A 27,184-nucleotide genomic window follows, 5' to 3' on the forward strand; every position below is an offset into this window, starting at 1 on the left:
TCACTTCACTATGATGACCATAGGTAACATGACCTTAATCCTGAGTGAGTTGGGAACTCCTGCCATTGAGGGCGATCATTTGATTTGTATGAGTACGAGTGGCCAGGTCACCGATTCAAATCTACCATTTTGAGGATTCGTCTGATTTGGGAGCTGGGAACTCAGCTACATAAGATGGAATTCACTCATTCCCCGAGGTAGGGATAAGTAGATAGATAGTTCCCTTAAGGGCTGATTTCGGGGCTTGAACGATGTGGCGCCACACACATTCTCTTAGCCTGAGAGGTGTTCACACATAGTTGGACCATGTTGTATTGTTCATTAGAGGAATTAGTGGTACTTAAGGAGTGAGATGTAACTACAAGGGCAAAACGGTAATTTGGTCCAGTTGTACTTACGAGCATCTGTGAAGGGTCATCGTACTCGTGATTGGTCATATCCGATGGATATAGAAATATATCTGTGATAAGAAGAGTTCAACTGTTGGTTTTTAGTAGAATGTCTGATAGTTAACGGATGGTGGATCTCGTGGCTAAATAGTTTAGTCAGCTATTCACGGACCGTTGGAGCTTCAAGCCACAGGTCCATTAGGTCCCCTGGGTAGCTTGGATAAAGTCGAGTAGAGGAGAAAATACTATAGTAGATATGTGATATCAAACTATAGGATAAAAATATAATATGATTATATTTATTAATTAATTAATTGATTGATTATATGATAATTAACCCAAAAATCGTGTTTGGACGTGAGTTAGTAGGAATGAGTCGGTTATTGTAACCGATGAAATAAAAAAATGAAATCGTTTCATTTTTTAAGTGAACGTTCAATCATCGTCCAAAGAATTTGATCGCTTAAGTGTTTTCGAGAGCCTATATGATAGCACTCTCTGCCTAAACGATCGTCTACCTCGCGCCTAATCGATTGCACGTTATTTCCTACACGATCGGATAGCTTCTCTAAACGATTATATAGTGTGCCGGTTTTGCTAAACGATCGTATACCTTTTCCTAAACGATCGTTCAGTAAATCCTACACGATCATGTAGCTCCTCCTAAACGATAAGCATTTATGCTATGCGATAGTTTCGAAGACGGTCTTCAACTGGTATGGAATTCTCATCTTATTATATCTTTGTCTTAGCATGCCGTTAATTAAGATTTGTTTGCATAACTGTATGTATTGAACGTATAATATGAATTTCGGTCACAGTGAGATCGGAGCGATCTGAACGCACTCATGGAACTCTTAGATATGAGATCCTTCAATTTTTCATATTTAGTACATATTAAATTTATAATATAAATATAATATTTTATGATAGTATTGTCATGAAAAACCTTACAAAATTATAATTCGCAACCATTGACATTAATGGCAATAATTATTTGTCATGGGTGCTCGATGCCGAAATTCACCTGGACACTATGAACTTGGGAGAAACAAATAAAGAATAAAATACGACATCCAGTCAGAAAAAAACAAAAGCTATGATTTTTTTTTTTTGTCATCATCCCCACGAGGGATTGAAAATTGAGTATCTTACAATAAAAGATTCTCGTATCTTGTGGAAAAATTTGAAAGAGAGGTATGGTCATAAAAAAAACAACTATTCTTTCTAAAACTTGTTGTAAATGGATGCACTTGAGGCAACAAGTTTTCAAATCGGTAAGTAATTAAAACTTCGCATTATTTAAAGTCAGTTCAAAATTGTTGTTATGTGGAGATAAATTATTGATGCTGATATGTTAGAGAAGACATTTTATACATTTCATGTCTCAAATATGCTCCTGCATTAGCAATGTCGAGAGAATGATTTTAAACAGTATTCTGAATTAATTTCATGTCTTATTGTGGCCAAACAAAATAATGAGTTATAGATGAAAAATCATGAATCTCAACCAACCGGAACAACACCATTCCCTGAAGTAAATGCTGTGAATTCTAATAATAATCGTGGTCGAGGTCGTGGTTGCGGTCGCGGTCAAGGTGTGACCGTGGCAGAGGAAGAAATAATTATTATTTTCGTAGTGGTTATTCTAATCATTTAAATTTCAAAAGAACTACACAAAATGATGGCACAAAGGAAAAACTTCATAAGATAAAAGTTAAAAGAGTGTTGAACATAAATGCCTCCAATGAGGAATGACTGGCCATTGGTCACGCACCTGTCGTACGTCAAAACACTTAGTTGACCTCTATCAAGTCTCCCTAAAGGAAAAAGAGAAAAATGTGGAAGCAAATTTTGCATACCAGGATAATGACATATTTGACTCATCTCACACGACAAATTTGGATGTGACAGACTTCTTTGAATCTCTTGAAGAGAAAATTGGCACAGTTGGTGACACATCAAATGTTTCTTTTGACTTTGAGAATATCTAGATTTAATGTTGTTGTTTTCTTTTATTTATCTTCATGTTTGTTTTAGTCACTTTTGCATGTTTTAATTGTTGTTTTTCTTATTGTAATTATTTTCTTTTAATGAAGAAACATTGATCATTTTCATATGTTGGGTTTTAAAAAATGAGCAAAGAAGATCTATGTCTGGTAGACAGTGCAACTACACACAATATTTACAAATAAAAAATAATTTTTCCAAATTGACAATGCTGGAAGTAAAAGTAATACAATATCAGATTTTGCAGACTTGATCGAAGGTTTTGAAAAAGCAAATATTATTTTGCTTAAAGGAACAAAATTTACAATTGACAATGTATTGCTCTCTAGTCAATTAAAGAGAAATCTTCTAAGTTTTAAAGATATACGTTGCAGTGGTTATCATATTGAGATTGATAGTAAGAATAATGTGGAATATCTATATATCATATCCACTGTCTAAAATGAAAAACGTATATTGGAAGAGTTGTCTGTTTTATCTTCTATATTGTATTACACTCATATACAAGTAATTGAAACATATGCAACAATGAACTTGAAGTTCATGAATCCAGACATATTTACAATTTGGCACGACCGATTGGGTCATCCAAGATCTGTGATGATGAGGAGAATTATAGAGAATTCAAATGGACACCCATTGAAAAACCATAAGATTCTTCAATCTAATTAATTATCATGTGATGTTTACTTTTAAGGAAAAATGATAATTAAACCATCATCAGCTAAAGTGGGGACTAGATCACCTGCATTTTTTGAACAAATTCATGGTGATATATGTGGACCCATTAACCCACCAAATGGACCATTTAGATATTTTATGGTATTAATAGATGCATCCAGCATGGTCACACATGTGCTTATTATCAAGTCGAAATCTTGCATTTGCAAGATTACTTACTCAAATAATTAAGTTAAGAGCACAATTTCCTGATTATACAATTAAGATCATTCGTCTTGATAATGCTGGTGAATTTACATCCCAAGCTTTTGATAATTATTGTATGTTGATTGGGATAAGTGTTGAACATCTTGTAGCTCATGTTCATACATGATATTGTTTAGCGTAATCATTTATAAAACGTTTGCAATTAATTGCAATAGAATTACTTATGAGAGCTAAGTTTCCTTCATTTGTATGAGGACATGCTATTTTGCATGCAGCGTCACTTGTACGCATTAGGCCAGCAACTTATTATAAGTACTCGTTTAGCTTCTGGATGAGCCAAATATTTTCCATATGAGAATTTTTAGATGTGCAATATATGTTCTAATTGCTCCACCACAATATACTCAGATGAGTCCTCAAAAGGTTAAGAATATATTTGGATATGATTCCCCATCAATTATTAAATATCTTGAGCCCCTGATGGGTGATGTATTTAATTTGCTAATTGTCATCTCAATGAGACAAATTTCCTACATTAAGGGGAGGAATTAAGAAGTTGGAAAAAGAAATTACATGGAATGCATCGTTATTGTCTCATTTAGATCCTCGTACAGATCAATGTGAACTTGAAGTTCAGAAAATAATTCATTCGCAAAATATCAATTACCAGATGCATTTATAAATGCAAAGAAAATAACTAAGTCACATAAACCAGTTGTAAATGTTCCATAAAAAATTGATATCCCGACGCAACAAGTTGTCACTAATGAGTCTGGAACACGCCATAAGCGTAGTAAACTAATGGGTTCCAAAGATAAAAATTCTCGAAAACGAAAAATAATTAATAGTGGAAAAGACTTGGTTGATGATATAAATACCCATAAAGAAATCTTCGACATGACTAGTGAGGAGGTGAAATACCTTGAGATATAATGAAATTTCAATAAACTATGTCATGACAAGAAAATGATGGAATCAAACTAATGTAATTATTGATAACATGTTTGCTTATAATGTTGCTCTCGATATTATATCTGAAAATGAGGACCCTGAACCAAAGTCTGTCGAGGAATGTCGACATGGAAAATATTGGCTTCAATGGAAAGACGCAATCGAGGCATAATTAAACCCACTCTCAAAATGTCAAGTTTTTTTACCAGTAGTCTGAACACCACGAGGTGTTAAAACCATGGAATACAAATGAGTATTTGTAAGAAAAATAAATGAAAATAATGAGGTCACAATATATAAAGCAAGACTAGTTGTGCAAAGTTTTTCATAAATACCTGGTATTGATTTTTAGGAGACGTATTCTCCGGGAGTAGATGCAATTACATTAAGATATTTAATTGGCTTGACTGTGTATTAAAGTCTAAATATGCATCTTATGGATGTAGTCACAACATATCTATATGAATCTCTTGATAATGATGTTTATATGAGAATCCCATAAGGACTTAAGATACCTGAAACATATACATCAAATTCCCGGTAATGGTATTCAATAAAGTTACAGATATCACTATATGGATTGAAACAATTAGGACAAATGTATTACAATCGTCTGAGTGGATATTTATTGAAAGAAAGATATCAAAATAATCCAATATGCCCATGTATTTTTATAAACAAATCATAATAAGGACTTGCTATTGTAACTGTATATGTTGATGACTCGAATATAATTGAAACTTCTGAAGAGCTTTCAAAATCAACTTATACAAGAAAAATTTTGAAAAGATTTTATACAGACAAAACACATCCATTAAATATTCCAATGGAAGTCTGTTCATTGGATATAATGAAAAATATATTTCGACATTGGGAAGATAATAAAGAACTTCTTGGTCCTTAAATATCATATCTTAGTGCAATTGATGCAAGACTTGCATTTTCAGAATATCTCAAAAGATTATTTGTTTACATGTAGAGAAACTACTATAGCAAATGATGATATATTAAAGGAGATAGAACAAAACATATTTTACCGAGACTTTTCTACACTCACAATCTTAAAGAAAATGACGACATCACTATGTCAATTGAGCTACGCTCTTGTTGGCCTGCTTCTAATTTCATAAAAGTTAAAGATTACTTAAAGTTTAATGTTTAAAATCGATAAAAAGCTTGCCATTTTTTTTTCTTTTTAATTTAAAAAAGGAAAAAAAAACAGGAAAAAAAAATGGAAAACCTAAACTCCTTCTTCCCCTCACTCTCACGTGCCCCGCCTTCTCCTTCTCCTTCTTCACGCCGTCCCCTGTTCCCTTTCAACAGCTCAGTGTCGCCGCCGCCTCTGTCCCGTTCAGTTCTGCCGCCGCCATCTTTCTTCCGCTCGTACCGCCGAAAGCTCATCCTAGCAGGTTTGCAGGGATCTTATACTCTTTCGGCTACTAGTATTCTCCCAGTTTCTATCTATATCTTTCTTCTCACTCGAAAAACTCTAATTAAGACTTTGCAAACTGCCGTGTGCTACCCTCTGTCTTTTGATTTGTCGCATATATCTGTCAATTGAGGCTTTGGTAATCTGTATGTCTCCCTGCTCTCTGCCGAAGATTGTCTTGTTTCTGCGACCATTGAAATTTCCAGCATTTCCCTTCTTTATTAATCTACAATCAGGAAAAGTAATCTATGGTATTATCAAATTATCTTTTAATCCCTAGCCTGTAGGAATTATTTTGATTGACCGAACAACCTCAACCATATTTATAATTGTAGATTATAGTTGGAAAGAAGACAATGAGTGTCCTGTTGTTTCTTATTGTCATTATTTGTTGAGTATATCTGGTTTTTGACTTTATAGTTGTAATGATGTTGTTTTGACTGGATCATCAAACGTTCATGTATGATTGATCAATTACTAATTGTGATGTGTATGTAGTTGTAGATCATAGCAAGGAAAAAAGATGAACAAGGACAAAATATTTAAGCTAGCCAAGGGCTACAGAGGAAGGGCCAAGAATTGCATAAGGATTGCTAGAGAGCGAGTGGAGAAGGGTCTCCAGTATTCCTACAGGGATCGTCGCAATAAGAAGCGGGACATGCGCTCCCTTTGGATACAACGCATCAATGCTGGCACACGCCTTCATGGGGTATGTCTATTTTATTTGAATGTTCCTCATTAGACTACCTCAATTGTTTATGTGATCACGATGTGTTGCTGTACCTTTTTAGAATTACTTCTAGACTATCACAATCTTACTTTGCTTTCATTCTTACTTTCTTTTCTTGTTTTATTTTATTCCTGAAAAAATATACTAAAATGAAAAAATATATATATATAGGATGGGGGCTATGAAGTGGGATTCCAACTTCTTCTTGTCTTTGTTCAGAATTTTGATGATAGTAAGTGTCTTGAGAGAGTGTTGAGGAGCTTCTTGTGGGGAGGGGTCAATGAGGAGAAGGTGGAGGGTTTCATTTGGTTAAGCGGGAGTTGGTGGTGAAGCCATTGGAATTAGGAGGATTAAAGGCTGGGAGCTTGAGATTATGTAACGAGGTGCTATTAGCTAAGTGGTTGTGGTTGTTCTTCATGGAGCACGGTACAAAGTTATTATGAGCAAAAATTCTAAGGGACCTAGTAAAAACCTTTGGCAATCTGTTGCATATGGATTCCCCTTTTTTCTTTCGGTTCATTAGATGCTTTCTTGGGGAAGATTTGAAAGTTTATTTTTGGGAAGATTGTTGAGTTTGTGACAACCTTTTTGTGAGTTGTTTCTTTGTTTATACCACCCATCTCAAAAGAAGCATCATTTGGTGGCTTCAATTTTGCCTTCTCCTTTCCTTGGGCTTTGCTCATCCTCTTTTTGATCGGGAGAGGTCGTTGATGTGGTGGTTCTTCTTTAAATTTTCCCTTCCGCAAGCTCAACATGTGTTCTTAGGGAGAAAGGATTCTAGGTTTTGGTCTTTTGATTCTTTGAAAGGCTTCTCCTGTGAATCACCTTTTCACATTTTGTCTTTCTCTTCACTCCCCTAGGCTGCCTCAGTTTTTGCCACTATTTGGAAGAGTTAAATACCAAAGAAGGCCAAAAAAAATTGTGGCAAGTTTTACATGGTAGGGCGAACACTATAGATTGTGTTCAACCTCATTCTTCCTTTGTGTTGGTTTGCAATGGTGCATCATATGCAGGCAGCAAGAGGACCTTCACCACCTTCTTGGGGGTGGTGATCTAGAATAGGTGGTTGAAGTCGTTTAGTTACATTTGGCGTGGAGGAGAGATTGTTTCTTCACCTATGGATGATACAAAGTTGTTTAAAGCCTTGTGGAAATCAAGCTGTCCTAGAAGAGTAAATATTACAATTTGGATGATGTTATTTGGAGCTCTTAATTGTTCTCAAAGATTGCAATTAAAGTTTCCTGGACATTCACTATTACCATCAACATGCCTCTGTGCTTGGCAAGTGGTGAAGACTGCCAGCATCTTTTCTTGCATTGCTGTTTCTCCAAGAATTTCTGGAGGAAATTTCTTTCTCTCTTTAATGTGCAGTGGGTTTGGTGTAATCCTTTCAAGGAGAATGTTATGCAGATTTTAGTGGGGCCTTGTTTTATAGCTATTCTTCACCTTCTCTGGGTAAATGGAGTCAAAGCAATCCTCTCAGATATTTTGGTTTGAAAGGAACCAAAGAATTTTTCAGAGCAAGGTCCTTCCTTGGTTGGAGCGCTATGAGACTGCATGTGTCAAAGCTTCCTCTTGGTGTTCTTTATCTAGATTATTTACGGACTACTCTATTCAAGACATTAGCTTAATTTGGAATGTGTTTATCTATTCTTAATTGTCGTTGATTGGCACAACGTTGTTATGGTCTAGTTTGGATCTTATTCTCATATTGTTGAGAATATGGTAGTGACTCAATTATATATTTACTGTTTTGGCTCAAAATAGCCTAGGAAGGTCGAGACCCCCCTCTTGAATACAAGCTCAACAAGCTTAAACTCTCAAGAACAATGAAAAGATACCTCCCTGCCTCTACATTCCTATTTTTATAGCAAATTGTCACCTCTCTCCTTACTAACAGAATTCCCCACTACTAACCGAATTTGTTATAGATTTGATGGTCCCCTCTCTAACTAATTTGATTCTTTTCCATAGTTACATTTGTGCCCTTCTCCCTACTCTTCCTTTTGGCCTTTCTTTCATATCTTCTAAATATGGGAGGTTTGTCATTACCCTCCCCCCAAAGCACCACCTTGTCCTCAAGGTGAAAATCAGGGAATTGTTCAGCTAATTGTGCTCCTCCTTCCCAAGTTGCATCTTTTACTGGTAGATCTTCCCACTGTATGGGTACATCAAAATCATTTGATGATGATATCGTTGAACCAATCTTCCTAACCCCCAAGACCGACAATGGTTTTGGTTGTTTTCCAAAAGGTCCCACTGTTCGTCAAGAGAATCGTGGTAGTATGGTTCCTTCGGCCTTTCTCAATTGTGAAACGTGTATTACTGGATGTATGGAGACATTGTGAGGTAGATCAAGCTTATATGCCACAAGTCTGACCTTTTGAATTATCTGAAAGGGTCCAATGTAGCGTGGTGCTAGTTTTGGGTGCCTGTGCACCAATAGTGATCCTTGGCGATAAGGCTTGAGCTTTATGTAAACCCAATTCGATACTTCAAAGTTTATCTCTCTTCTTTTTGAATCTGCTAGGGCCTTCATTCTTTGTTGTGTTGCTTCTAGTGTTTTCTTCAATTGTTTGAGCATCTCGTCCCTGTTTTTAAGTAGGACGTCTACTTCTCCTACTGTGGCATTCCCTCGTGTGTAACAGATGAGTGTAGGTGTTGGTCTACCATACAATACCTCGTAAGGTGAACATTTGATGGCTGTGTGGTAGGATGTGTTGTAATTATATTCAGCCCATGCCAGCCATTTGTGCCATTGTGAAGGAGTCTCCATGGTAAAGCACCTTAGATAAGCTTCTAAGCCTCTGTTGACCACTTCTGTTTGCCCATCTGTTTGTGGGTGATAGGATGAACTCCTCTTGAATTGTGTTCCTATCAATTTAACAAATTCTTCCCAAAATAGGCTAGTAAATACTTTATCTCTGTCAGAAATGATGCTTCTAGGCACTCCATGTAAACACACAATTTCCTTCATGAACAAAGTGGCCACTGTTGTTGCTGTATAGGGGTGGCGAAGAGCAATGAAGTGTGCATATTTGGATAGCTATCAACCACTACCAAGATTGAGTTGTATCCCTCGGATTTCGGCAATCCCTCCACAAAGTCCATGCTGATATCTTGCCAAGTGAGCTCGGGTATTGGCAGAGGTTGGAGTAGTCCAGTAGGGGCTAAGGCCAAATACTTGGCTTGTTGGCAGACAGAGCAATCTCCTACAAAAGCCCTTACCCTTGCCTTCATCCCTGTCCAGAAGAATTCTTTTTTTAACCGTTGGTACATTTTTACTACACCATTGTGCCCCCCAATTGGGCTGTTGCGGAATTCTTGTAGAGTAATGGAATTGTAGGTGACTGAGGTGGAAGTACAATACGCTGCTTATACAATAGAAGCTCTCCTTGCCGTGTATATCCCTGGGGTGTGGTTGCTCTGCTCGTATGTTATCCCTGATTGTTCTTAGTTCCTGATCTTGCTCAACTTGACTCGTGAATACCTCCTGATTGAGGGCGTGCAATACATTGATCATGGTCATTTCCAGCGTGGTAGGCAGCCTAGACAAAGCATCTGCTACCGAGTTTTCCCTCCCTTTCTTATACTCAATCTCGAACTCGTATCCTATTAATTTTGCAACCCATTTCTGATATTCACCTGCTATGATCCACTGTTCTAATAGGAACTTGAGACTTTTCTGATCTATTCTTACAATAAATTTTCTTCCCAAAAGATAGGGATGCCACTTTTGTACAACCATGACTATGGCAATTAGTTCCCTTTCGTAGGCAATCTTGAGTCGATGTGTGGGTGGGAGTGCCTTGCTGAAGTATGCCACCGGCCTTCCTTCTTGCATCAGGACTGCCCCAACTCCTACCCCGGAGGCATCTGTTTCAATTATGAATGTTTGATTGAAATCAGGGAGCTTGAGGGTGGGTAGTTGGGCCATGTGTTGCTTCAAAACCTCGAAGGCCTTTTGAGTGTCCTCGTTCCACCGTAACCTATCCTTCTTGAGCTGCTGTGTTAGAGGGAAAGCCAACAAGCCATATTGAGGTACAGACTTGCGGTAATAGCCCATTAACCCAAGGAATCCCCTGAGTTGCTTGACTGTTGTTGGTGTTGGCCATTGGAGCATAGCTTCCACCTTTGAAGGGTCTGCTGCTACTCCTTCTGATATGATATGCCCCAGACAATCTATTTGCTTTGCCCCAAACGTACACTTCTTAAAATTGGCCACGAACTTGTTGTCCTCCAAAGCTTGTAACACCACAGATAGATGATGCACATGGTCACATAAAGAAGAGCTGTAGATTAAGATATCATCGAAGAACACTAACACAAATTTTCTTAAGTAGGGATGCAAGAGATCATTCATTACCAATTGAAATGTGGATGGAGCGTTTCTCAAACCGAATGACATGACTAAGAACTCGTAGTGGCCTTCATGAGTGCGAAATGCGGTTTTGTGTATGTCTGAAGGAGCCACTCGAATTTGATGGTGTCCTAACTTCAAGTCAATCTTCGCGAATACCCGTGCACTAACCAATTCATCAAGGAGCTCCTCAACCATTGGAATAGGGAAGTTGTTTGGTACTGTGACTTGATTTAATGCCCTATAATCGACACAAAACTGCCAGCTACCATCCTTCTTCTTCACTAATAACACCGGGCTTGAGAAAGGACTTACACTGGGCTGAATGATCCCTGCAGTGAGCATCTCTTCTACCAGCTTCTCAATCTCGTCCTTCTGGAATTGTGGGTATCTATACGGCCTAACTTTCACTGGCCCTGCCTCTGGCTTGAGTTCGATGTGGTGTTCATGATGCCTCATTGGTGGTAACCCTTCTACTGAACTGAAAACGGCTTGGTATCTCTCTAAAATCTCTTGTATTTCCGGTTGTAGCTCTACTATTGACTGTGCTGCTCCATCTTTTTCAGAAGTCATGAGCGAGTTTAGCTCGAGAAGGATACCTTGGCCCCTCCTTTTACCAATTTCATCATTGACTTTAGTGAAATCTGTGCTTTCATCAGGCTACGGTCCCCTTGCAAGTGTACTCTCCAACACCTACTTGAAATTCCATCTCGGACGTTCCCCAATCGCATTTGACTCGTCCTAAAGTCATCAGCCATTGCACTCCTAACACCACATCAGCACTACCCAGGGGCAAAGGGAAGAAGTCATTGATAATGGTTAAGTTTGGAAGGTTAAGAATTACCCCCTTGTAAATGCCCGTCGTCCTCACTGATGTCCCTGTTCCGAGCATTATCCCATAACTCGTTGTTGGTGTCTGTGGTAGTTTCAGGGCTCATACTAGTTCGTTATCAATGAAGTTGTGTGAGGCACCACTGTCAATGAGAACAATCACGTCTCTATCTCCTATAGCTCCCCTGACTTTAATCGTACGAGGTGAATCGATCCTTGCGAGAGAGTTTAGGGATAGCTCTGCTGCTTCTTGTTCGCTATCTTCCACCACCATAGATTCTAAGGTAGTCGTCATGGGCATCTCGGCCTCCACTGGTTTGTCCTTTGTTTCCAGGATATCATCTCCTTCCTCCTCATCGTGGTAAAGCAAAATACTTAGCTCCTTTTTACATCGATGCCCTAGTGTATACTTCTCCTCACAATGGTAGGAGAGTCCCTTATCCCTTCAGATTTGCATCTCATTGTCGGATAATCGCTTGAAAGCTCCAGCCGTGAACGGTTTTCAATTGACATCTTTTAAAGTAACAGAGTTTGAAGACGTACCTGATGGGCGGGTCGGGTTGAGTGAGATCGTTCGGGCAGATGCATGCATGTTTTGATTTGAATTGGAGCCGGTTTAACCTGTGAGTTGGGTCCCGAGTTTAAAGACACGCTTGTTGATTTTGCCGGATTCGGATTGCCCCATTTCTTTCTTCGGGCCTCCTCCGTATCTTCTATTATTTGGGCCATTCTCATATTCTCTTTCAGCCCAATCAACTTGAACATCCTCATTTCGATTTGAATGTCTTCCTTAAGCTCACTAACGAACTTGCTTTCTAACGTCTCATCGGATAGGTCTTTCAACGGCCCTGAGAGTTGCTCGAATCGCCGTTGGCAAGCTCGCACACTGCCGTCCTGTTTCAAGGTGAGAAACTGTGCCCTCCGGTCTTCTTCTTTGACTGGTAAGAATCGTAGTAGGAGCTGTTCTTTAAATTTGGCCCATGTATCCATCAGCGTCCTTTCTTCCTCCCATTGATGCCATTCCAAAGCCTCTCCTTCCAAACACAAGATTGCAGCCTCGATTTTATCTTTCTCCGATAACCTGTTCACAACAAAATATCTTTCAGCTCTATGAAACCATTCCATCGGATCCTCACCTGGTTCTCATTTGAATATCGGTATTTCCAGCTTTCTCAGTCTCATATCAAACAAGGGCACCTCCTTCTTTCGCCCCTTTCCTCTCTCGCCGGCTGCTTGCCCTTATCAGTCACTGTCCTTTCTGATGATCCTGATTCCATCTCCTTGGTTGTTTCTGATCTCTTCGACCAAACCTCCAATGCCCGGATCATCTTCTGCTCCATCGACTCTCCTAATGCTTCGATTTTTGCTGTCATCATGCTATCCGTGATCTGTTGCATTTCTCCAAATCTTTGATCCATCCTGTTTTTCATTCCAACTTGAAGTAAGGTGAGTTGTTCCTCCACAGCTGATAGTCTTGCCTCCATCTTTTTCACCATACCCCTTTCCCACAAACCGAACAGCTCTGATACCAAATTGGTAGTGTCTCAATTATATATTTACTGTTTTGGCTCAAAATAGCCTAGGAAGGTCGAGACCCCCCTCCTGAATACAAGCTCAACAAGCTTAAACTCTCAAGAACAATGAAAAGATACCTCCCTGCCTCTACATTCCTATTTTTATAGCAAATTGTCACCTCTCTCCCTACTAACAGAATTCCCCACTACTAACCGAATTTGTTATAGATTTGGTAGTCCCCTCTCTAACTAATTTGATTCTTTTTCATAGTTACATTTGTGCCCTTCTCCCTACTCTTCCTTTTGGCCTTTCTTTCATATCTTCTAAATATGGGAGGTCTATCAGAATAATGTCATCTTGTAATGCATTTTTAGTAGATTTCTTTTTTGGGATGTGATGAGGGCGTTGTGGATGTGTCAACCTAGTCGAGATATCCGGGTGCGCTTGCTGATCCCTAGTCTTTTGGATTTTATGTTTCCTTTATAGCTTTACCATATTGTAATTCGACCATTAGTCTCTTTTTATTTCATCGATGAAAAATGTTTGTTTCCATTTACAAAAAGAAAAAAAAAAACATGATTGAGGGTGTGGGCTTGTTTCTGCCTTTTTTGTGAGAAAGGCGAGATGTTGTGACATGTTGTCTGTCTGTCTTCCTCTTTTTCTTTTTTTCCTTTTTTTTTTTTGGCTCTTTAAGGTATCTGGATTGGGGGTTATGTTTAATTTCTCCTAGTTGACGTGATTTAGTAGGCTCTTTTATAATTTTGACCTTGGTTTGATTTTTGTCTTTCATTTTTTTTATGCCCTTGTATTTGTTTTTCTTTTCTTCAACTAAGNAAAAAACAATAATTGAGATCGTTTTGAGCTTTTCTAATTTTCACCTTTGATATTCCCACATCCTTTAATTTTAGCATTTAAACTTGTCCCTTCCATTCTTCCTACAATATGTTTGTAATTTTAAGCCAACCTGACCTGCCTGGATAAGTTGCATAAATTTCACGTGATTCATGAATTTTAGCACTTGTTTGAATGGTTTGGTTTTGCAAAGGAGGAATCAAAGCTGCTTTAGGTCAAATAATTACTGTATGCTTGTGTTTTAGGTTTAGGATTCTCACTTTCTACATCGATGTGAATTGCGTCTTATTTCCAATAAATATTGAATTCTTTGCCAAGTTACTCAAATATTTATCTTCTATATATTTGGACAATTTTCCATGTAGAGATACTAACAATTCTTTTGTCTCTTTCCCTACCATATAAGGTGAACTATGGCAATTTTATGCATGGGCTGATGAAGGAGAACGTTCAACTAAATAGAAAAGTATTATCAGAGCTCTCAATGCACGAGCCTTACAGTTTCAAGGCCCTGGTAGACATCTCTCGCAATGCATTTCCTGGAAACAAGAATGTAGTATTTCCCCCCAAGAAGGATGCTGCTTCCATGATTGTTTAATGGATTGTTTACGAGTTCTCTAGATCTTCAGTTATATAGAAACAGACTTGGGATGTTTATCTGGCTTATGATGAGAGTTAATGCTTGTTGTTGAGCGTAATTCTTTTCATTTCTATTGTTGTATTAATTCTCCTAATGTTGTCGGACACTGAAAGGCTTGTCCATTTGAAATGATAAAAGTTTCTTGGATGCTTTAGTTTTAAATCCACAATCAAGGATGTTATTTTGTTGCGACAAGTTTCTGCAGGACGTTCAGTCAAATTTTGTCACAAGACAGGTGGAATTGACTTATCACTAATTTTTGTAAGATTTTCAGTGAAATGTTAATCATAGTGGAGATCCTATTTATTGGAAAGCTGAAAATTGTGTACAGAATATGTATAATACAAACAATTCAATAGTCAGATAACCACAATTCAAACCACTCTCTTTCAGGAATTCATGCAGCATACATATTCACTATTCGCCATTCTATGAAGCTTTAGGTTTGTGCTCTGGCTTATGAGTGAACTCAAAGTCCACATGAACGAAAGCTCGATCAACCTCATCAAGCTGTTCAAGTTTATCTTGAAGTGTTTCTCCAATGTCATGTGCTTGACTTAGAGATGTTTCCCCAGGCAACACTATGTCCACCTCCACAAAATAGTTGCATCCAAAGGTATACGCTCTCACTGTATCTATATGTTTGATTTCCTCGTGATGATTCCATACTAGATATGTTAGCTTAGCCAAGTAGTCTGGTGGGGCTGTCCTCCCAATTAGTGACCATACATTTTCCATCACAGTCTTCGACCAGTTGCTGATAGTGTACAATGCTATCTATATATAATATGCAAATGTAGATGTTATTGCTTATTAGTGTGGGAGTATGGTTAGTGAGTAGAAACAGATATGAATACCGTGTGTGGCCAACTTACTAGGATAGCACCAAGAGGATCAAGCCACCAGTAGAATTTGATGGCCAAAAGGGCAGTCGCAAGACCGATTGAATTCGTAATTACATCAAAGAAATGGTCTTGGGCGTAGGCTCTGATAATTTCATTTGTGAATCTACGACAATATATTGTAAGGCAAAGTTTCACTACTGTCACGGATGCCATTATTCCAACCATCCATTTTACTTTATCCGGATCTCTGTCTGGTTGAACCTGCGACAATCATATTGTATGGAGAAATTACTGGTGTGTTCTTTTGTATCCAATTAATAATCAAACTAGTTTACCTTTGAAATAAGTTCTCGAGCTGATTCAAGCAAAATTTGTATTCCAAGAGTTGCCATGACTGATGCAAACACGACAATTCCCTGTCATAAATTTGAAAGGTTAGTCCATGCTATTTTGCTTTCTTCTGTACGTTTTCTAACATGACTTGACTTATTTTTTGCTGAACTTGTTTATTATTTGTATGACAACATAAAAGAGTTTTTGGCATTGATCTTGGATAATACTAGGTGTTAATTCTCCATTTGGACCATCCTTTATTTTCTTAGACCAGCATTTCCATTCTTCATTCAACAAGACTTTTCTGACTAATTAAATAGCTAAGTTTGGTTAGGAAAGATGACTTGCCACTGGTTGCATTCGATTCTTTCCGATAGGATAACGGTACTGATTGGGCTTTCTCATAGCATTAGCTGTAAACCATAATATGAACCCTGATAAAAGATCCAACAGGGAATCTAGTGTTGAAGCTATAACCGCTAGTGATCTGCTCTCAACTGAAGCATACACTTTGGCAATGAAGATCAACATGTTGGCTATATTGGATGCATATATTGCCTGTCTCTCACTGTTTGCCTCTTGCTTCTTTTCATCCTGATGTATTAGAAACTAGGTGAATCTGTCTGATAAGAAGCTGGCGGGTGTTAGAGAAAGAAAAAGTGACAAACCTCTGTTAAAGTTCCGGGCACGATACCGAGTTCATTGTAGGAGTCAACTTCATTGAATCCTTTGAGAAGACTTTCCTGCCTTTCATAGTACTTAGCAACCTTCCTCTGCCTGTCTATGATCAAGATAAAATGCTCCTTACTCTTTAGTTTCACCTCCAAAACTCAAAAGTTTAGTGCAGAAGAACTACTCTATTCAGGAATTAGAATTCATAAGATCATTTTGAAAAGCTTACTCCATGACTTCCAGTAATAAATAATGCCATGATGAGACCTCTTGTTTGTGGTAGGCAAGCGAAACTCATCCATATTGAGTCGCCACGAGGGCACCTTTGTCACCATTCCATCTGTTCCGGCAGCCACACCCTCCGGGGACAAAAGCTCGGTTCTGAAGGAATCCGTTCTAGGATTATCTGCCATTTTTATGCTGATCCCAACTAAAAGTCTGGCCAAAAGGAAGTGATTTTCTGTTACTTAAACCAGAGAGATCGTTATAAAGAAGGGAAAAGACGATGGTGAAGTGTTGCCGACTAAGTTGGATGCGATGAATATAATAAGAGAAAAGTGGATTCAGTAAACAATGGCATGGAAAGGGTTGGATTAATTAATGGAAGGGGTGATTTGACATGCATTTTCTGAATTAGAGTGTTGGGAAAGTTAGAGGTTGCTTTGAATAATGTTGAAATACTTGGTTTTAGGAACTTCTTTGTAGGATCTTACGTGCTTTCCTATAAGTATAACAAAATCTTTTATGCTTTTTTCAACTTTGGTATATGATGATTGTTTGGTCATTGATGTTTATTAGAAGGAAATCTGGTAAGAGGTATGTTTTGGGGATAAAATTTATTTTACGGAAAAATAATGATATATATATATATATATATCATTATATAATGGTTGGAGCATTGTTGGGGTAAAACCAAGGTAGAAAGAGTGGTTACATTTTCGGAAGTTTCTGTTTATATCATTACATTCTGGCCCCATAAAATTAACTTTTGTTTGATTATCAATTTTCTGTCCTTGTTAAAATGAATATGTATTCACTGATAATTACTATATTTCTTGTTCTCTATTTTCTAAAAGTAGATAATTAAATCCTTTTCTTGTTAAGTTTTACTTAAAAGTATGAAATATCCATATGATGACAAAAACATCTTTTAAAAGGTTGTATAAAATCTGAATACATAAGAAGTTCGAATGAGATTCATACAAATTTTAGTAGATACATTTTTTTAGTCCTACAAAGAATTAAGTCTCACTCTAAAGAAAATAATATTATGGCACGTACAATTTCATCAAAATTTCCAAAAACAAGTCCTCGAAATTGCATTAGATTCTTAAGTTAGTGAACAAGGTGGAGCACGTAGGAATGCAGCAAGCAAGCAGCACTTTGTCAGTTATCTTGTTTTAGACATATATTTATCGAAGCTTTGTATTGTTTTATATTGACATAGAGGAGTTGTTGAACCTAATTCACCAACTGAAATCGTGATCTCAATGAACGTATTTAATGTGTGCCCTTTAAGAAAATCCGGAAAATCCCAGCAATTGAGTCAGTCCAGTTTAGATGACGATTGTGGCAAAAGATCCAAAGAACAGCGACATCATTCCGATGGCAGACTTGACACTGAAAGTGGTCCTGATTTATGCTGATAATTCTCAAATATCATATTACTTTGTCATTTATTAGTGGAAAACCATTAAAATTTCAGATGAATATTGGAACCACATTGAGATGACCTAAAATGATATGATGATATAAATTTTCGTTCTAAGTCACCACTACATCATTTCAAGTTTCAATTTTTATTCAAAATTCTAAACCATTTCTACTCCAATATTCATCAGAAATCTTTAAGAAGATCAATGGTAATATTGGTTCAAGGATATTTAACCTATAATTAATCAACTCAATGTGAACAAAATAGTGATGCATTGAAAGTTGAAACACATGCATAGAAGATAAACGACCGAAAGGTTCTTCCACAATTACTTGTATTGAATCTGCCGGGTCCAGATATGTTAAACTGGAAGAATGAACTCGTTTACATGTCAAATATTCCTTATTTTAAACTAGCTTCTACTGTTCTACACAAGCAACCGAATGATTCCATTCCAAGAAAAAAAAAAATAGAAACCTATCTCACTTCAACCAACTACTTACGATCAAAAATCACAAGAACTGCTCGGGGCTTTGCCGATGACAAGACACTGTCATTTAATTGAAGGCTGAAACCATTGCCATGTGCTCAATAAGGTCCAGTACTCGGTTGCTGAAACGACGAACAACAGTTGTTCACAAGCCATTGCCAGAATGGTTTTAATTGAAGAGCATCATAATACATCAAAATACGAAAATGTGTGAAGTTGAAGGAGAGTACCTGTATCCCCATTCATTGTCGTACCAAGTCACCAGCTTCACGAATGAGGCACTGAGACCTATTCCAGCCTTTGCATCAAAAATACTTGATCTATAACAAGTAAATCACGTTATTCAGGCCCCCAATTAAGAATAATTCAAAGTTAAAAAAATCACTTTTGGTCCATGAAGTTTCATTAAAATAACAATTGAGTCTCTGAACTCTAGTATTCGTGATGATTTAGTCTTTGTAGTGTACTCTCAATTTCGTAACAATTTAGTCCTTGAACTTATAAGTAACAATTTAGCCCTTATACTTTAAAATTTGTAACGAATTAATTCTTATTGCGACATATACTATTAAGATTCAATGAAATGAAATTTCTTACACGTGTAGATCGTTAAATTGATCGAAAAACAATTCTTTTTTAAACTATAAAGATTAAGTCATCATATGATAGATATGATAGAAGTTAACCCTTAACTTTAAAAAGATTTTTTATGATAGGGGCTAAATTGATACTTACTAAAGTTTAGGGACAAATTGTTACAAATTTAAAAATACAGGGACTAAATCGATACCAACTAAAGTTCAAGGATTAAAGCTCGTTTGGATTAACTAAAGAAAAAAGTATTTTTCAAACAATACATTATTATTTAAACTCTCTCGATAAAAATTGTTTAAAGTACACTTTAAACGTGTTTCCAAAGTTATTTTGAGTGATTGCCAGACACTTCAATTTTTTCTAGATCACTTATTTTTAAAATTAAACACTTAAAAAGTTAATCCAAACACACCCTAAATTGTTATTTTTTTTAAAAAAAATTGGGATCAAAAGTGATTATTAACCATAATTCAATTACTAACTACATTTGGTAAATTATTTATTTTACTTTCCACATATGGTACAGTATAGCCACATAAGTTAAATTAGAACATGTTGGAAAAAGTGGTACCTCGAATCCCCAAGAAAATCTGTAGAGACAACATCCTCATCGGTATATCCAAGAATGCCTTTCAATGGACCTTCGGATGCATATCTATAAAAAGTATTGAAAATGTTGCCCAATGGTTATCAAAAGATACTAAAAACTAAAGTTGTATAGGGAAAAACTTAACGAGAAGAAACACCGGCTGGGTACAAGACATACTTTACTGCTGCCTTCACATCTTCATAAGAAGCACTCTTTTGAAGTCGGCAAGTTAAGTCCACAACAGATACATTGGGAGTTGGGACGCGGAAAGCCATTCCAGTAAGCTTTCCATTTAGCTCCGGAAGAACTTTGCCAACAGCCTGCAGTTATTAAAAATTAAAAAAAGAAAAACTTTATCCTTTTCAATTGATTAGAAAAGCCATAAAGATCTATCAATTGTTTAAGCCACATACCTTGGCAGCACCAGTAGAGCTAGGAATTATATTTTGTGCAGCCCCACGGCCTCCTCTCCAATCCTTCATTGAAGGGCCATCGACAGTCTTTTGTGTTGCTGAAGTAAAAAAAGAAATGGTCAATACAATTGGCACACATGAAATAAGTTGTGAGAGCGAGAGAGCGAGTGAATGAAAAACCTGTTGTTGCATGCACTGTAGTCATTAGACCTTCAACAATGCCAAATTCCTCATGAACAACCTACATGACATAGACATAGTGTACAATTTGAGTCAGGCGGACTGTATGACAGCACAGAGACCTATGTCCCTGTATTTTTTAGATGGAGTGAAAATTATACGTATGTCTAATATAAAATCCACACTGAATACGTATTCAAGAAACAACACTCCAAAATACTCAACATGGGTTTCATTCATACCTTTGCGAGAGGTGCAAGACAATTGGTTGTACAACTTGCATTGGAAACAATATCCATTGTCGGCTTATAAGTTTTTTCGTTAACACCAACTACAAACATAGGTGCATCAGCTGATGGAGCTGAGATTACAACTTTCTTAGCACCACCCTGCAGTACAAAATTACAAATTGATAACTTGGAGTTCAAAGACATCAAAATAGAAGGGTAAGCAAGAAATTAAAAAGGAAGAGAGTTTGATGTATCAACAATCAACAGCAACCTTCAGGTGTGCTGAAGCCTTCTCTTTAGTAGTGAAAACTCCAGAGGACTCAACAACATATTCGGCCCCATAATCACCCCAAGGGATATCTGCAGGGTCCCTGAGTATTAAAAATTACATAAGTCAGTCTCTAGTGGAGTTTAGTTACTATAGAATCAACCAAAAGCATACAAATCGACATCATTAGAATTTTACAGGTTAAACTACTCACAGTACTAATTTTTAATTTAAAAATATTTTAGAGAAGCAAATGTTCAGTTACTACCTTTTGCTTACAACTTTGATCTGCTTCCCATTAATTTCCAAGGTTGAATCACTGAGAACCTTGATGGTTCCGTTAAAAACACCATGGGTAGAATCGTATTTGAACATGTAAGCCTGGATAAGAGAATCCAAATGGATCGTTAACTAAACTTGCATGCTAAATACTTGGAACCCAAATGGATCATTGACTAAACTTATGCATACCATGTACTTGGCGTCAACAAATGGATCATTAACTGCTACAACATCGATATCATCTCTGGAGGTTGCAATTCGCAATACCAGTCTTCCAATTCGACCAAAACCTGTATAGTGAGTCATCACAAAAATATCTATTTGTCCCATGAACATTACTTGAAAGGAACAGGCAAAAGAAATATATCTATAAATGAGGGGAAAAGGTATTCCAATACGGGAAGAAAACTAGATAACCTACGGAAAAGGGATGATCTTCCAGAATCAAACTACATAAAAGTAACAATAATAGACACCTTTCCTGAAAAGGGTGAATAATCAATCTGTGGACGTGGAATATGAAGACTTCTTGACATGATGAAACAATTAAAGATAAGACTTCTAGAAATTGTATTACATTGGTTGAACCCTAGTTTTGAAAGAGGTCATTCAGGCTTCTGGTGCACTGTTGGCACATAACCTCGCTCAATCAAGCACTTCAATGAGATCAATGGTTCCTGCTTTTTCACATTCTAATACTTTTTGCTTCATTTTCATATGCAGAAATGTTGTTCACTAAGATTATATTCTTCTTTGTCTATTTTCTCCCACTACATTATACGTTATTAAGTGACAACATACCTATAGCTTGACGGTATTATTTATATACATTGTTAATCGCTTCCTCACACTATTACTATTCAGAGTCCAGAGAGCTCTCTAGACTACAAGGATTAAGAACCACAACAATTAACTCCTAGCCCTACAAAAGAAATAGTCACACAGCTGCGCTGAAAAATCTTACCATTGATTCCTATCTTGGTCTTCCCACTGCTCGGAGTTTCTGAACATGGCCCAGCAAGGGAGAAATATGGAACAATAATCAATTAATCAGAAACTGACAACCTGAAACAAGTCAACTTTTCTTCGAGGGTGAAAAAAAAAACAGAGAAAATAAAAAATTTACTTTGGATCGTCGGAGGCGCCTCGGTGGCCGTAGCTTTGATGGGTTGGACAGTTCGACTTTTAGATGACCTGCCATCCAATACATATGAAATCCATTCAGATGATAGTACTTAAAACGGTATTTGGAGAATACGTTCAATAAAGCCCGGGCTTCACCTTAACTGTAAAGAAGACGCCCCATTCGAGACAGCAGTTCCAAAAACACCAGATTGAAGCTTTAAAGAGCTCCCGACGCATGAAGCCTGCAGATACAAGCCAACAAACACAACACGCGCAAGAGAAATGAGAACAAAAAAATTTAACTCCAATCAACGTAAAGGTCCAGACAGAAAAACACAACTATTAATCGATATTAACTGCAACTATATTCATCAGAACTGGACCAGTTACCCTTTTTCACGATGCAATTAACCTAACCACTATCAAAGAAAACCAACCTTCCGGCAGTTAGACGGCGACAAGTCAGAACGAGAAGCTTCGATCAGAGAAGAGGAAATGGCAGATCGAGCGAAGGAGGATGAGAAGGCCATGATCGTATAGCTTCTTCGCTGATCGAAGAAGAAATGGCGACAAAAAAACGAAAAAGGAGAAGCTTCAAAACGCAAAAACCCTAGCAGAAAAACGGATGCGAAATGACAGATTTTCAAAAGTCTGCGGAATTCGTTATTATTTTAATAGCCTGATGGCGTTACTATTGATGTAGTAGGTGGCGATACGGCGGCGTATCGTCGGTGGTGGTCACCGGAGCCGAGGAAAGGAAGCCACGTCGGATAATAGCGATTTGTTTATAGATTAAAAAAATTATTATTTTGTTATTTTTTATGGGCCCGCGGCGTAAAGGGAACGCTAGGGTGGTCGTTTTCCGGTGCGACGGGGACCGGCTGTTTGGCGGTTGGTTGGTAGAAGTGGGTGGGTGGGATCGGAAACAACCCCCACATGATACGCACGTGCGTATTCTTGCTAAGTAAAAGACAAATCAAAATTTTCAAACTCTTCCAATAGCCACCTGGCACGTGCTTTTTGACTCGATATTTATTTATGTTGTGCGATGATTTGAACCTATAATATAATGTTTTAATAACTTGAGTTATATTCATATTATTCATAGTTAGAAAGAAATTTTCGTAGTATTTTAATCACTTAGAATTATATTCGCATTAGAAAATTGCAATGGATAATAAATTTAATTAAGGAAATTGCAAGTATAAGTTGGTTTTTTTTTCTTTCCAATTTTGTAGAAATAGCAAAATCCCTACCCACATCCTTCACGTGCGAATTGAGAACGGTTGAATCAGTTCAGCCGGATCGGATCCCTCAAGAGTGCATGCGTCTGGTAGGGGTGTTCAAAAAACTCGATAACCCGACCAACCCGGACTATCCAACCCAACTCGTAAGGATTGTGTTGCGTTAGAATTTATTTTGGATTGGGTCGGGTTAAAAAGTATTTTTTTAAAAAAAATTAATTAATTAAATTTCGGGCCGGGTCTCGGGTTACTCGTGTGTGTTTGTATATATATATTAAAAAAAACCTGCGAGTGTGAAACGGAAACCCTCGTCCCTTGTCCCTCACCCCTCACCTAAACGTTTCTTCACCTCCCTAATCCACTTCACGATTGTCACTTCCCTTTACCCCTAAACAGTAAACACTTTATATTAAAACAAACAAACAAAAAAACCTGTGAGTGTGAAACCCTCGTCCCTCGCCTAAAAGAAAAAATCAAAACCGGTGATCCAACCCGACCCAACCCGAAAATTTTGGGTTGGGTTGACCCTTAAAAAATAAATCGATAGGTTCATTTAAAGCCAACCCGAATTTTCGGGTTGGTCCATAAAATTCTTCCAACCTGATCTATGTACACCTATAGCGTCTGGGCTGAAAGATGGCATCGCGGCGCTGCTTCGCGTTTATGGGCTGAAGGAAGAATAGCGTCACGACGTTGCTTGACAATAGCTATCTGCTGCTAGAAAAAATATTGTTGTTTGCTTCGTTTCTTCTTCAATTACAACCTAGTTTTCACTCTATTGACTCTAATAAATTTACAAACCCTTAACCACACATTAAGACCCATAAATAAGGAGCCAATTACAACAGTTGCAACATAATTGAAGGTAAATATAGATGCCAAAACTATAATATATTCATATCAGCACTCATTTCATACATCTCATGAATAACACCCACTAAGCTAAAATTAACGTAAATTGAGAGCTTAAATCTTGCTTTGATACTAATTGTTGGTATTAAGCATAAGCAATTTGGATCTTAAGCACTCTAATTTAATTAATTTTAGTTAACAAGCATGCAAGTTCAAAAATAGAATTAGGGTTTAGAAGTGCAACATTTGAAGAAACTCCAAACTACAGCAACTCCTTGTTGAATTTTGATCACGAACCATTCGTGGACTACTAGTATCTTCTCTGCTATTCTTCGACCTTGGAACGAATTGTGGGACCCAAATTGAAAAGGAATTGAGAGGGATTTTGTTTTTTTTATTGGAGAGTCCTTTTGGTGAGGAATTTTAAAGAACCAATTTCTTCAATAATTTCCAGATTTTCATCGTCTAACAAAAATCAAATAAAACCTTGTATATATATATATATATATATATATATATAACTCTTTCATGCAAATCAAACACACAAAAATTGACACCATAGCAAGGTTGAACAAGTGGGATTAGGTGTAATTGTTAATGGAAAATGTGAGATTTTCCCACTTTCCATTTTTAATCAAATTTTCATTTTAAAATGATTTTCATAAAAACAATTTAAAATGAATTTTGGTTCCAAAATGGAGTTTCATGAATTCAAATTTTAATTTTAAATAAAAATAATTTTGAATAATTAATTAAAAATTTTAATTAATTTATTTAATATCAAATATTAAATTAATGAAACACCTATCCCATACATGAATAGGATTCATGTATACAATATTTAAATCATATTTAAATATTTCCAATTCTCCAATTTGTTTAAGTGATCCTTTTAAATATAAAAAATTATTTAAAAATATTTACACTTTATAACAAAAAATTTCAAATCTGAATTTGAACGTTTCATAAGCTCTCATTATAATGTTATCTAGTCCAATATGAGCTAATAGGGGACCTAATGGACCTACAGATCATGAGATTCAATGATTTGAGATTAATCGGCTAATCTTATTAACCCAATTAACCAACATTTGTTATCTATCGGGACACTCCACTAAAACCAGCAGTTGCATTCTTTTCACTGTAGATATATTTTTATCCACTTGTTTTAACCATGATTATATTTCGTCCACTTGATTCAACCATGGTTAGTAAGTCGATCTTTCATAAGTTGTTCGTAATTACAGTTGGGTCAAAATTGTAGTTTTACCCTTGAAAGTACATCTTACTCCTTAAGTCCCATTGATCCTCTAACGAACAATTGGATTGTGGTACAACCACTAAACCAAGTTTCTCTCATACCTTAAAAGAGGATGGGGCCCTTGTTCAAGACTTGGAGTCAGTGCTTAAGAGAACAATCTATCTACTAACCCTAGAAATGGGTATGAGAGAATTTCATCTTGTAGGACTATGTCCCCAACTACCTACACAGCCTTACTCCTGAAATGGGAGGTCTCTTGAGTCGGCGATGTTGAGCCACTCTCATCCATACTGATCAAAGGATAATCACGAATAAACAGAAGCCTATAGTTAGTGTCAACCCCGTACTCCATTTTTCCTACATAAGTGAGTAACAAACGTGTTAGTAAAATTATGAAAGGAGATAAAGAAAATAGACAGATGGAGGAAGAAAATTCTAAGTGTTAGAAATACTTAGTCAAGGGTGAGTTTTAGATAATATAACAAGTGAAAATTGGCTAAGTATGGAAGCAAAGTGTAGGCATGCGTTGATGGAGAAGTGTGGATGCATGGGGTTGCGTATGTAGCAACCAAGGCTTGTAGAGGTTAAGTGTTGAAGGCAAGGATAAACTATGTGTCAACTAAGGATGAACGCATGGGTTGAAAGGCATAGTGCGTTGATAATGCTTGCGGCAGCCTTAAGTGTGTGCGAGCAAAGACGCTGGACAATCGTGTAGTAGATGAGCGGCACTATACGATTGGGTATGCGATTGTCTAGTAAGTGAATGACACTACACGATGAGATAGGCAATCATGTAGTAATTGCGCGGAGCTGAACAATGCGCTAGGTGATGAGCTGCACGATAAGCGCTAGATGATAGACATTTGGCACTAGACGATGGACGTTGGGTGCTAGACGATAGACATTGGGCACTATACGATGGACGTTAGGTGCTAGACGATAGACATTGGGCACTAGACGATGGACNCTAGACGATGGACATTGGGTGCTAGACGATAGACGTTGGGCACTAGACGATAGACGTTGGGTGCTAGACGATACACATAGGCATTGAAACTCGATGCACACTAAATTTATATTATGAGACGAAAGCCTAACGTGGGTTATGAAGGAAGAAAAGGAAAAATAAATTAATTGAAGAAACTCACTAATTGGAATTGGGCCGGAAGCACTAAGTGTTGGATGAGGTGGCGGTTTGACCATTGAACAGGGGAGGCGACAGGAAGTATAAAAGGAAGAGGAACTTCAGAAGCTAGTTTTTCGCAAACGACTTGAGCAAATTAAGTGAGATCGGTGCCATTTGAAAGCTGGAAGAACCTATATTTTGAGGTTGTTTTATCGGAGAAAGATCTCACGGGGAGAAGAACAAAAAGTGAAAAATTTGCAGAAGGGACAAATTCTCAGATTAATCAGGGCTCGAAGTGAAGATTGGTGAAAGTTCCATTAGTAAGTGAGCTACCTGAAGCATTTTGCTGAGAACTTAAAGGAATCTACCGGGGATTATGTCCTTTCAGGCCAAGAGGAGCTAGGAGAGGCATATAAATCGTTAGGAGCCTC

General features: G+C 37.3%; 3 protein-coding genes across 5 annotated transcripts; 1 reads left to right on the forward strand and 2 right to left on the reverse strand.

Annotated features, from left to right (window-relative positions):
• The first annotated feature begins 5,475 nt into the window (after positions 1-5,475).
• Positions 5,476-14,757, forward strand: LOC120088420 (50S ribosomal protein L20). Of its 2 annotated transcripts, none has more exons than XM_039045698.1 (3): positions 5,476-5,647; positions 6,172-6,376; positions 14,362-14,757. In XM_039045698.1, exons 2-3 carry the CDS (start codon positions 6,191-6,193, stop codon positions 14,551-14,553), a joined length of 378 nt encoding a protein of 125 aa, XP_038901626.1. In that variant the 5' UTR covers positions 5,476-5,647; positions 6,172-6,190; the 3' UTR covers positions 14,554-14,757. The 2 variants fall into 2 exon arrangements, with proteins under 2 accessions (XP_038901626.1, XP_038901625.1); XM_039045697.1 differs by having other exon boundaries at positions 5,477-5,647; positions 6,166-6,376.
• A 152-nt stretch (positions 14,758-14,909) lies between these two features.
• On the reverse strand, positions 14,910-16,991 carry LOC120088422 (metal tolerance protein 9-like). 2 transcript variants are annotated; one of them, XM_039045699.1, is made up of 6 exons: positions 16,675-16,991; positions 16,442-16,554; positions 16,122-16,367; positions 15,776-15,856; positions 15,471-15,701; positions 14,910-15,372 (listed from the first exon to the last, which is right to left on the reverse strand). In XM_039045699.1, exons 1-6 carry the CDS (start codon positions 16,856-16,858, stop codon positions 15,025-15,027), a joined length of 1,203 nt encoding a protein of 400 aa, XP_038901627.1. In that variant the 5' UTR covers positions 16,859-16,991; the 3' UTR covers positions 14,910-15,024. The 2 variants fall into 2 exon arrangements, with proteins under 2 accessions (XP_038901627.1, XP_038901628.1); XM_039045700.1 differs by having other exon boundaries at positions 16,442-16,567; positions 16,652-16,991.
• A 1,405-nt stretch (positions 16,992-18,396) lies between these two features.
• LOC120087754 (glyceraldehyde-3-phosphate dehydrogenase GAPCP2, chloroplastic-like) lies at positions 18,397-23,054 on the reverse strand. Its single transcript, XM_039044641.1, has 14 exons — positions 22,708-23,054; positions 22,427-22,512; positions 22,272-22,339; positions 22,110-22,148; positions 21,335-21,435; positions 21,132-21,244; positions 20,867-20,966; positions 20,608-20,754; positions 20,366-20,426; positions 20,186-20,283; positions 19,950-20,092; positions 19,755-19,838; positions 18,820-18,909; positions 18,397-18,711 (listed from the first exon to the last, which is right to left on the reverse strand). Exons 1-14 carry the CDS (start codon positions 22,798-22,800, stop codon positions 18,657-18,659), a joined length of 1,278 nt encoding a protein of 425 aa, XP_038900569.1. The 5' UTR covers positions 22,801-23,054; the 3' UTR covers positions 18,397-18,656.
• Between the last annotated feature and the right edge of the window lie 4,130 nt (positions 23,055-27,184).

Source organism: Benincasa hispida, chromosome 10 (assembly GCF_009727055.1).
Source record: "Benincasa hispida cultivar B227 chromosome 10, ASM972705v1, whole genome shotgun sequence".
NCBI lineage: Eukaryota > Viridiplantae > Streptophyta > Magnoliopsida > Cucurbitales > Cucurbitaceae > Benincasa > Benincasa hispida.

Coding starts and splice junctions, on each gene's coding strand:
- LOC120088420 (XM_039045698.1), top strand. CDS start 6,191: ATGAACAAGGACAAAATATTTAAGCTAGCCAAGGGCTACAGAGGAAGG. Junction 6,377..14,361: donor CTGGCACACGCCTTCATGGG/GTATGTCTATTT, acceptor CTACCATATAAG/GTGAACTATGGCAATTTTAT.
- LOC120088422 (XM_039045700.1), bottom strand. CDS start 16,858: ATGGCAGATAATCCTAGAACGGATTCCTTCAGAACCGAGCTTTTGTCC. Junction 16,568..16,651: donor AGCTTTTCAAAATGATCTTA/TGAATTCTAATT, acceptor AAGGAGCATTTT/ATCTTGATCATAGACAGGCA. Junction 15,857..16,121: donor AGAATCGAATGCAACCAGTG/GCAAGTCATCTT, acceptor AATTTATGACAG/GGAATTGTCGTGTTTGCATC.
- LOC120087754 (XM_039044641.1), bottom strand. CDS start 22,800: ATGGCCTTCTCATCCTCCTTCGCTCGATCTGCCATTTCCTCTTCTCTG. Junction 21,436..22,109: donor GACCAAGATAGGAATCAATG/GTAAGATTTTTC, acceptor CTCACTATACAG/GTTTTGGTCGAATTGGAAGA. Junction 19,839..19,949: donor GATGTGAAGGCAGCAGTAAA/GTATGTCTTGTA, acceptor TACTTTTTATAG/ATATGCATCCGAAGGTCCAT.